Here is an 11,822-nt window from a genome sequence, read left to right as displayed (position 1 = left end):
GTTGTTGTCTCTTTTATGGTGGTCATTTGAAGCACTGCTGTGTTGTTTAAACTGAGTCGGACTCGCTGTAGCACTGACTGGAGGCGAGAATGAATCATAAAGCAGCGTTTACGTAGTGACACGGAGGATAAACATCGGTTACAGTAAATGGTTTGCATTTATATAGCTGCCTTAGTGGTCCTCAAAGCGCTTTACGATGTTTTCTCATTCATACACTAATGGCGACATGCAAGGCGCCGCCTGCCATTGGGAGCAACTTCAGGTTCAGCATCTTGCCCAAGGACACTTCAGCTGTGGAGGGGGATGGAACCACCACCTTGTGATTAGAGGAAAACAGTGACTTCAAGCATCAGGAGAAACATTTTAAACCCATCGATGTCAACACATTTTCATTGTAGATAGACTAACCATGGCTGCTCTAAACACGCTGCAAAAACGAAATATAAAAATCTGATTCACATATGAGCAAAAAGAAAACTCTGATTTGGGCCTTTAATGCCTCCAGTGACTATAAGAGACTCTCATACTCTGAGAGTGGTTGAATGAGTCCCACAGTCCCACTTAGGCCCGTTTTCACCAGCCACCACTGTCAACAATGATCTTTTATATACAGCGAGTCTCTGTTGGTTTTTAAGCTGGGATATAGAGGTAAACAGGTAATTTATATGCAGTTTATTTTGTCTTAACTTTGAATGTCAGAATGTATCTACAGACTCCCTTGAGGAATAGGGCCTTGTAAGTCTTTGGAAAAGTCTTTGAAACTCCTCAAGCACCAAACGCTGTGGCTGTTTACCTGCAGGTTTCCTGTGTGCTTAATTACAAGACAAATCATATCGACAGCTAACGAGACCTGACAGGATGTTTTCTGCTTACCTTGGAATGGTGATCAACACTAACTTAAACTATGAGATTATTAAAAACACGTTTGTTTTGGCTGCGTTTCTACAGATGACAGCAGAAGCCATTCTCCGCCTGGTCAACGACCCCGTGCTGCCGTTCTACCCTCTGGACATCGCCCTGGACGTTCAAAACAAACTCAAAGGTAACACCGATGATGGCATCATGCTAGTGGTGGTGGAGATGGTGAAATGCGGTGGTATGGAGGGATTATGGTGTAGTCCAGGTGCCCTGTACACCACCAACCAGCAACGGGGTAGACGGACAAAGTCAGCTACGAACAGATGGGTGTAGTGATGTGTTTTAAAGCTAAGGAGTGAGGGTTTGGAAGACCAAAGCAGAGCTAAAAGAAAGGACATTTCAATTGCATGTGCTATCTGCTGGCTATCTGAATAAACAGAAAACCCACTGCTGCTTCTTCAAATCGACTTTATATTGTGAGAAAGAGGAAAGAGTTAAAGCCCTGCTGGTTACAACCTTTTTCAAATTGACTGACTGAAGTAATTGCTGAGATCTCAAAGTGGTATTCCTACAACAAAAGTTCCAGTTTAGCAAGAAACACAAAGACCAGACGGTCATTCATGTTGAAAACAAGCCGGCAGTCTTGCCAGATTAACAACCACTTTATATGGAGGTAAACCAGAAGTTCGTCAACTCGCTGCACTCAAGAAACTGTGGTCAAACTGCACAATGACCCGCTGGGGCTGTAATGTTGGGGTTTGTTTTCCACATGTGATCATCTGTTTGTTGCAGGAGCTGATTTACTTCACAAGAAGTCCCATCAAAAACTCTTAAAGTGCTGATGGTTCGTGTCATTTACAGTTGCTCCTATCAAACATACCAGACGTTGTGGTTCCTAAAGCGGAAAAATGCAAGAAATTGACATAAAATGCTGGAAAAATGTCTTGTCAACCTCGGTCCATGTGTCTGCAAGAGGTGAAGCCTTTTTGCCACAAGCATTTATGTACAAGTACAAGGTAGTTGCTTATATCTACTGCTTCAATAGCAGCCAAGTTATGATGCAATCATGTCCAGCATTGTTGGACTTTGCTGTTTAAATCTTCCTCTCATAATATCATCCGGACCACCACGACGCTGGCTTTCCTCCATATCTCCTATTCTGCTTTTCACTTCCTGCCCTTCATCTGAGTTTTGAATATCATCGGGGATCATAGATTCTCTCTTCCAACCTTCATTTGAGAGGAGAACATCGGTGGACGAAAAAAAAAAAAAAAACCCAGATCAGCTCGACTTCAGTTAGAGATCTGCTTTTCCTGCTGGGACGAGCCAGAATAGTTTCCCGAGTACAGCCGATAGAAGCCAAGGCCAGAGCTGAATAACTGTTAGTTTTCCTTGAAGGCGAAGTCTAGAGGTAGCAATAGTTCTAGCTGATGCTCCGTCTTTTCTGGCACAGAGGATCTGTAGTTCACTTTGCAGCCAGAGTGAGATCAGGAAGATTCTACAGTTGTCTGTGTGTTTCTTGCTGGCAAGCGCAGGCAGCATCCATCACTTCAGTAACACAACTTTCTGTGCAATGTTTTGAGGCCGACAGTTTTTACTGTGACGCAGCTGCATTCGGTACGAGAGGAAGATGCAAAGATGTGTGTGTGTGTTGTTGTGGAGTGTATATTAGGGATTCCTGCTCAGGCTGCGTCGCTGGTCAGCGGAGATGAGTTATGTCTCTGCATAAAGTCCACGACAGCATCAGCGGCTGAACAGAGACACACACTGCAGTATTCTGTCCAGCATCCGAGACTCAAGATGCTCAGCTGCTCAAATCAAATAGCACTGTTTAAACTCTGCAGAATCACATGGGCACACACACATTTGTACTCCTTAACAACCAGTTTTTAACCCTCAAGCAGCTCTCTGTAAAGCCAGAACAGGTCAAAATGTCCTCCCTCCCCAAGGTCTGAAGCTCAGATTTGCTCTTACCGAGGCAGACTTGCAGACGAACCAACAAGCGTATTGAGTGTTGGTTTATTTATTGAGCTGAACACATTAAGCTTTTCTCCAGTGACTCCACAGCAGAGCTCGACCCTGTTTCCCAGTAATTCCGTTCCCATACAGCTAAACTGCATTCTTATTTACAGTACGTTATGAAAGAAGCCTGTTTTCTCCTGTAAAGCTGAGACTGTGACGTGCTGGGAAAGGCTTTCAGTTTGCAGGGCCAACCGGGTTAGCAAATGAATCAGTAACAGGCTTGGAGGCTACCAAAGCTACAAGGTTAGGTTTAGGGAAAACATCACACCGATAACATGTTAGAAGCTTTGTTAGCTTTAAGAAAAATGTCATGGTTTGGGTTAAAGTATGGCACTTGAACACCATGTTGGAAGCTTGTTGGCTCAAAAATGGTGCAACTGTAAAGCAAATATATTAAATGTTGATTAGAAACGGATTTGTAACACGTCACTAGTATAATCCCTCAAAATGTCATTAAAATGCAGTTTAGCTGAATACAAATAGAAGATGTGGCTGCACAGGGACCTCAGTTATTTTATATTTGTTAAATTCCAGTTCAAGTGTTCGATCTTAAGTCTTTCAGAGCTCCAGAGCCAACGCTGGAAGACACTTCTGCTGCTCTCCATTTAAGTTCCTTTGTTAAATTCTCTTTTCCTAAATTCATTGGATTCCGTGTTGGATCTCTGCGTTTAGTTTGTAGTGAGGGAACTTAGATCTGTGATGGATGTAAACACCGCGGAACGCTGTAACGCGCAGCCTGCTGAACTGTAATACATCAGTGAGGTGTTCCGTTCAGATTCACTTTGGGAGATCATTTGCAGTAATGAGTTCTGATCTCTATCAGAAGTCATTTTTTATTTCAAATTATCAAACCTCATTTCCTCTGCGTAATCAAATTCTGTTCTCTGTGTGCAGCCGATCATCTGCAGTCAGACCGCTGGTGTTTCCCCAAAATATAAAACCAACAATCTACGGTAACAGGAGGAACATAATTTCTGGTGTAGTATTTAATAAATGTTAATATTTCAGCTGAGGTTTGGTGTGCTGTACGTCCTTTGGGGCACCAACCCGGCCTGAGAACACAGGATATGATCCACTGTAGGTTAAAGTAATGGCACATCATATCACCTAAGTTAGACGTAGATTGGCAATTCAAGTACTTGTTAAATCAGAGAAAGTGGTCCTCGATGTAGGAGTCATATAAAGGGATTTACATATTTATCAGTCAGAATGTGTGTGTGCAACTTGAATAGTAAAAGGAACACAGCACTTCAGTCAAGGTCTGAATCGAACCCCGTGTAAATTTACATCGGCGAATATGCAGCAGTTAGCATGCCGTACGACCGCTCAGGCCTTCTGAGTGAAAATCAGCTTATTCAGTCACAGTCTCGGAGCATGCAAAGACTCTGTCCTTGAATATTAAGATGACCCTTGAAAGAGGATGCACAACAAAGGCTTTGATACATTTAGCAGGCGTGCTGTCTTCGCACAAACTCGGAATAAACAAAACGCAATGTCGCTTTTGTTATGCACCGAGAAAAATCAGAAAGTGCCGGAGTTGTCAGACGGAGTGAGTTCAGCGAATAGTTAATCAATGGAATGCACACTGTACAGAATTAATTCTTCATGCCTGAGAGACAATAAATGTATAAACCAAGGTGTATCAATCATTTACCGGCTATGATCAGAAATTGGACGAGATGGAGAGACGCTCTCCATCACATGTACTGTAGCTTCAAGTCCAAGTCTCATTCATCGTACCACCAAGGCAATCACTCAGCAGCTCAGGTTCACTGGCTCTGTCTAAGCATGCAAGCATTGTCCCATTAAGGCCCAGATTGAGTGGTTATGCTTCCTCATCTGAGACTAATGCACAGATTATAACCTGAGAGAGAGAGATGATTGATTGTTATACCTGCCTGTAGCCCCTTCGTCTGTTTCTTCATCACTTCGTCCCTTATTGTGCCCACATGTCTCTTCTCTATCAGTTCAATTCAAAGGCACTTTATTCGCATGAAAGCAACAGCTTCTTGGCAACTTTGCACGTCGGCAGTGATTTGAAGAGCTGTTCTACCACTGAGGGTCATTTATTCAAAGCCAACAGGTCTCATCATCCAACCACAGCCCAACTCACAACGCAGAGTCCTGCCGTTAATTAGCAGTGTGATTAATACACCTTCATTCAGAGTTTCTGCTGGATTCATGCTCTGATTATCGAGACTACGAGTCCACTAGATGGAGATCAGAGTGTTGTAGCATTCTATTAACTATTAATTTGCCCACTGGCTCCCGCTGCTGAAGTTTAGTGAGAAACACTGATTTTGGTAAATAGGGTGTCTGCAGCAGGCCAATCGCTTTCAGCCCTCAGTTGCACTAAATTCTAATCCACAAGCCCAGAGTGGACTCTAACACTACGACTGTTGGCATTCCTCCCCTTCTTTGAGACAACTATTATGATAACCAGATTAAATCCCTCATTTCTTTTCACTAAAGCTGTTCAGCTTGACTTTGTTTTTCTGTTAAGAAAGGTCTCGTTGGGATGACATTCGTCACTCATCACTGGGAAGGGAACCAGCTGACTTCATGTATGTCAGTTGCTAGGAGCAGTTAATTCAACATTTTCTGGATTAATAACTTTCAGAGTTATTGTTAGTCAACTTGATATGGCAAGCTGTTCCAGCATTTAATAATTAAAATGGATATGTGTCGCAGATATCCAGAATTCAGTTCCACCCAGTCAAAAAGAACATTTCAGATATTCACATTCTTCCCAGAACAAAAGCATCATTTTTACCATTCATGTTCCTCATCGCAGACAACGACAGTTCATCTGGAATGTGATTTCTTGAAATTCTAGATTGAAATATCTACGGTTTATTTCTGAATCCAAGATACCTACATTGTCTTGTAAAGATATCCCAAATTCAATTTAAACTAGCTAGGAATTTTGACTCGTCAACATGTTATTCCAGAAACCTTTGACGAGGTGAAATGATGCTGCAGATATCTGTAGTTAAGTCAGAAGTTAGCAGGAGGCAGTGGCAGCTTGCATTTCAAACATACTATTGCAGTACAAGCATAGCGGCATACGACTGGCGTTTCATCAACAGAGCAGCCTGATGCTGAAGTCATTTTCAATCAAAACTCCTCATGAACAAAGCTGCCATTCTCCACAAATTCCTTGCTGATGAGTTTTTCCTAGTTTGAGGCGTTTTCTCACCATCTCATCCACCACATTCTGTGGGAATGTCATTGCTTTTGTAGGTGTTTGTTCATGAACAAAATACAAAACTACTGAGCAACAAAAGTAAAAAAGTATAATTTGACCTGAACATTGTGATCAGTTATGTTGGAAGCCACTGATTACGGTGCATCATTCCCAACGTGAACGTCTGAACAAAACTTCATGGCAATCCATTCGAGACATGTGAGAAAAATGGAGGTCATGAACCAAGTTTCTTTCAGCCACGGTGGTGGTTTGTTTGCTTCTCTAAGAGTGTTGGTCTGGAGGTGACTCTTCCTCGTCCACCATGCTGTCATCTGTTTGCAAAGTAAGCTACACCTCCAAAACAGGTAGTGCATCCAGTGAGCATGTCATTGAGCGGCCTCTCCAGGGAGTCTCGCCTCATGCAGGCAGACTCCACTTCATGCCGCCACTGCTCTGCAGCCTCGCTACGCTTGGCACAGCAGCAACGTGAACCACCTGCTCCTAGTTCTGGAGTGGCCCTCCAGCTCCTGGCATGTCTCTCAGAGAGAAAAACAAAGATTACAGTCATTAGCTGCAGTCCAAGACAGAGGAGTTTGAGTTTGTCCACAGAACAAGAGACTCCCTGGAGAGGCAGTTTAGTGACACTGGTCACAACAGCAATCTGGCCAGCTTAGCTTTGGAGGGAAACACAAGACGGGGAGGCGCGAGCTGGTTATCAGCAACTAACCTTTCAAAACAGAATCCTCGCATATGGTCAGATCAGCCACCACTAGTTTGGTTGTTAGTTTCCAGGTGCCAAACTTCCATCTCTGTAGTTCAAACCACGACGCTGTGAGCTGCCAGCTGTAGAGTTTACATTAGTCTTGGCCTTTTTTGGCACTAAGACCACTATCCTCAAAAACTCTGAATGCAAATGTTGCTGCAGTGTTTTATGCTTGTGTGCAATGTTGAGACAAGGATTACGACCACCACAGAGTGGAAGAAAGATAAAATAAATCTCATGAATTGTTTAGTGTGCAGAGATATGAATGGGACCAGAGTCGTGTTGCAGCTCACTTCTGGCCAGAGGTCACTACGAACAAGCTCCACTTTAATTGCATCCGCTTTATAAGACACAATTGGACATCATTTCCTTCCACTCGATCACCCAGTGCCATTTTCCTTATGCTTACATTTAGTTTTACTATTCTCATCAGCTGCGTGTAATCAGAAAGAGGCTGCTTGTGACAGATTTTGGGCTCTTTATTGTGGTTATTAAATTGGTATTAAATTTAATTCCAGGTGGCATTATAAATGTCTTAAAGTTATAAATTTGACTTTGTTGAACGTGCGGATATTCTCAATGCTTCCTGTTCTTTTCTTTCTTACCAAGCGGCTCCTGCTCAGCCAGGAAGCAGGTGGGAGAGGGCTTTTATCTCTGCTGGTTAAAAATACAGAGAGGCACCAGATGGAGAGGAAGAAGAGGAGGAGGAATAGGACAGTGAAATAAATACTTTTTGATGTGAGCGCGTGTGGTAACAGATAGTGAAGCACAATAAATAATTCCTGGTGCTGGTTAGTGTTGTGTGTGGGTTGGTTAATGGCAGTGATTGCAAACCAAAAGCTGGCATGGAAACACAATTTGAATACCTTATAATTTTAAAGATAAAAGGACAAAAGGGAGTGTGGGGGGGAAATAGGATGAGCCACCATCATCTGGAAGTGTTTTTCACCAGGGACAATTACCTTTTCAAAGTTTTCTTTAATAACACTGAATCAGAGAATCACAATCACAGAAACCTTTAATATCCTCCAAAGAAAATTGCTGCGAAACAACACAAGACAATGGAAGAAGAAACACTGCGGGGGGGACGTCTGGATCGAGGATGATGGCTGCTGGTTTAGTGGACAAAGGGTCACCATGCTGAAAATGGGGGCTGAAGAAAGGCTGCAAAGGTGGCACCATTTAAAAGCAACAAGCCCTCCATCTTTACTTACTGCTTTTGAATTTATTCCCGTTTGCCTTGTGTGTCTGAAATCCATCGACGGCAACAATGGGATCCAGAGTACTTTCATGTAGCGTCCCCTTCTTTGTCCTCCTCATGTCTTCGTCCCTCCCACCTGAGGTGCAAGCATTGGTGGAGTTATGAGGACAGAGGAGTCGATGCAACAGGCTTTTACCCCAGTGAGACATCCTTGTTTCAGAGCTGTTGTTTTAAACCGACATCGTCTGCATCATCTGCCCGTTGTGCTGCTACATCCTGCAGCTGATTTCATGATCATGACAAAGTTAGAGTATATATTTAGTTTTAATTCAATACAGAATGTGGCAGACTTTGGCAAAGATCGATGGGCTCCACGAGTGTAAGGACATTTGTAGTGCTGCTCCATTTTTATATACTCTAGCTAAGTATCACACGTCTGTTACACATCACTTCTGCAGAGGCTACACCTGTGCGCCCTCGCCCATAGCTGCCCCGCCAAGCCTTTTCTCTGCTCGAGATAAGATTTAAGATCGATTTCCACATTACAGAGAAGAGAGAGGAGACAAGGTTCCTTGTGAAGAGGACTGGGTCTGTGTGAAGCAGGACACTCGTGGAAGTCTCCTCAATTCCTCACAAAGCACGTTAGCGCGTCCCTTTAAGTGTCTACCAATCTGGCATCACACATCATCTTCTCCATCACAGCTCTTTTTCCTTGTCGCTTCATTCCCGATGCATCGTCTGCTTGTCCCCCTCCAGCCTCCGCAGGGACGTCCGTCGCTGTTCATCCGGTCGCTGTGCCGGCCTGCCTCGGTACGATCGGCCGGTAAACAGTGTGAGCGTGGGGTTGCTGGGCAACAGCGGTGCTGCTGAATGAAAGAGGCAATAACACAGCGAAAAGACAGAGCGGAAGAGACGGCACAGCTCAAAAAAGTAATTATCCAACCAAGTGTGACAAAAAAGACAGTTTAAAAGAACGAGAAAAAGAGCAGGAGTAACTGTTCCAGGCTGCAGGTGGAGCTGGACGCCAAAGCAACACATTAGATATGTAGTATGTCAGAGGGGCCGGTCATAGTGAGGAGAATGATTACTACAACACCCATGAGCTTTAGCTGCCATTGCGATAGTGAAGAGGCACTTTTCAACTCCTCCTCATCCTTTTACTGTAGCATTCAACAGTGACACACACCATGAGTCTTAGACCTATCAAAGAGTCATAAGGCTGTTGTCAATGATCAATGTTGCAGTGCCCCAGTGTCTAGCCGTCCATCCATCCATCCATCCATTATCTCTACACCGCTTAATCCTCACCAGGGTCGTGGGGGGCTGGAGTCTATCCCAGCTGACTCAGGGTGAAGGCAGGTTCACCTGGACAGGTAACCAGTCTATCACAGGGCTACACTTAGAGACAGACAACCAAGCACACTCACATTCACACCTACGGACAATTTACAATCACCAATTAACCTCAGCATGTTTCTGGACTGTGGGAGGAAGCCGGAGAACCCGGAGAGAACCCACGCAGCACGGGGAGAACATGGAGACTCCACGCAGGAAGATCCCGGGTGTCCTCACTGGGACGTGAACCGGCGACCTTCTTGTTGCGAGGCAACGATGGTAACCTCTGAGACACCTTGCAGCCCCTCCAGTGTCTATTTTACACCAAAATTACACATTTAGTGGAGCAGAAGGACAAACAAAAACACTAAAATGTGTTCCAACATTGTTGAAAATCTCATTAAACTGATTAGAACCTGCTGAATTCTTGCAGCTGATGGAGCAAAAACTTGCTAGAAGCAGAACTCGTGATCACATGTGAGGATGTCATGTCAAATCCATTGTTAAGAAGTAAGAGTGAAGTCAAGGAGAAACTGCAAGTGCTTCTGTTTCTGTCTCCAAAATGTGTGTGCGTCTGAGTAGTGCGAGCGTATGGTGATTGTGTTGCGGGGCATGTGTCGGTTGCGTGTGTCTTCATGTGTAGGCCACTCATGAGTGGGTAGTGATTCGTGTTTTTAGGACATTTTGGGGGACATGAAACATCTCTGTGTGTGGGAGTCTGGTCTCTGGGTGTTTTAGCAGCCCCCCGCGGCAGAGGACCAGCGATGTTTAATGGATTCTTCACAGCCAGCATGGAGCGCAGCAGTGCTCATGACTGGCAGTCATAGAGGGGAGCTCAGATCAAACAGCTAAAGCTAATTGAAAGCCCCCCAAAACCTTTTGTTCAACTTTTTTAATCACTATTCTCTCACTTTTTTTCATCTTTTTATACAAAATTGCCTTTGGTGTAGTCTGATCTGACATAAATCTTCATTAATTTACTGTAGTGATAGTGCTCAGTGGAAGGGCTTCTTTTGGTCCTCAACAGCAGCGCTCAAAGAAAGGTAGACCAGGCAATTGCCAGTGCAGGGAATTACCAGTATCCACTGAGGAAATCAAAGTAAATGTGTGTGCCCATGAATGAATTACTTCCTACGCCCGCCTGTCACTAAAACCTATTGTACATTTTCGAGCTTAATTAGGCATGTCTCAGTGGCACAACCAAAGAGCCACCTTTTACTGTATAATTACACTGAAGTCCGGAGGTAGAGACGGGACAGAAGGTGACCACTGCTGAGACTTCAAAATGGGAAAAGTTTACAGATGGATTTCAAATGACAGACACAAACTTGTCATAGTGACTGTGGTGTTTGGTGTTTTAATGACGGTGTTGGATGGGGGCACTGTTTAAAGTTGTAGTCACATTAGAAAGAGACACAGCAGTATTCATCTCTGGAAGCTTTGTGGCTTACAAACAACCGGCAAGTCAATCACAATGCATCACTCAGTCATCACAGCGCTCAAACAGTAGTTGGGCTGTTGACTGCCAGCTGTTTTCTTGAGTCAGTCATTAGCGAGTTACCCCGACTGATATTCCAACCACAAGTCTGTCCTTTCGTGAACTTTACCCACTTTATCCTGCAGAGGGTCAAAAGGGTAGAGAGTGACCTTGGTTAAGAGGCGGGGTACTTCCTGGACAGGTCACCAGTCTATTTCATGACTAGCACCATCGGTTATATGTAAAACGAAAGGATGTAGCCACTGCGATGTCATTAGGTTGTGGACTGCTGTTTTGAATCTTTAAATTGTGAATTTGACTATTGGCGTCTTGGTCTTTTCAAACTGGACACAAGAAGCAAAAGGGGGGATCAGACTGAAACACACTACGTATACTCGTCAATCACAAGGCAGCCGCCCCCTAAATATACCCTGTTTTTCACATCAGTTTTCCTCTAATTAGGATTATCTGTCCATCCATTTTCTTCCACTGATCCGGGATCGGGTCGTGGAGGCATCAGATGAAACCGGTCCTTCTCTCTCCCCAGCAACACTGTCCAGGTCCTCCTCTGGGATCCCAGAGGATCCACCCAGGAGGTGTCCTCATCACGTGATCGAACCGCCTTACCTGGCTCCTTTTGATGCAACAGAGCAGTAACTCTAGTCCAGACTGTCTCTGGATATCCGAGCTCCTCGCCCTGCCTCACAGGCTGACTCCAGCCACCTGAAGGAGGAAACTCATTTTGGCCACTTATGCAGGCGATCCCATTCTTTCGGTCACTGCCTGGTGCTCATGACCATAGGTAAGGGTTTGATCGTTCAGTAGATCAACTGGTAGAGTGAGAGCTGGGCTTTCTGGATGAATTCCCTCCTCACCATGATGGTCCAGTGCATTGCTCGCATTATTGCTGATGCTGCCAGTCCATCTCATGCCCCTTATCAAGATACTTGCCCCTTCACTTGGGGCAGCAATTCTTCCC

General features: G+C 44.4%; 1 protein-coding gene across 1 annotated transcript in view; it reads left to right on the top strand.

Moving 5' to 3' along the window:
* Positions 1-948: 948 nt before the first annotated feature.
* Positions 949-11,822, top strand: part of LOC103374978 (inactive N-acetylated-alpha-linked acidic dipeptidase-like protein 2) — a 33,524-nt gene continuing 22,650 nt past the window's right edge. Inside the window, exon 1 of the mRNA XM_008305153.1 lies at positions 949-1,042. Within this exon, the coding sequence (XP_008303375.1) occupies positions 949-1,042 (94 nt within the window). The remainder of the gene's footprint in view (positions 1,043-11,822) is intronic.

This window comes from Stegastes partitus, unplaced genomic scaffold (assembly GCF_000690725.1).
Source record: "Stegastes partitus isolate 25-593 unplaced genomic scaffold, Stegastes_partitus-1.0.2 Scaffold2423, whole genome shotgun sequence".
NCBI lineage: Eukaryota > Metazoa > Chordata > Actinopteri > Pomacentridae > Stegastes > Stegastes partitus.
Note: the sequence above shows the minus strand (reverse complement) of the source record. Positions and strands in the feature narration are given on the sequence as shown.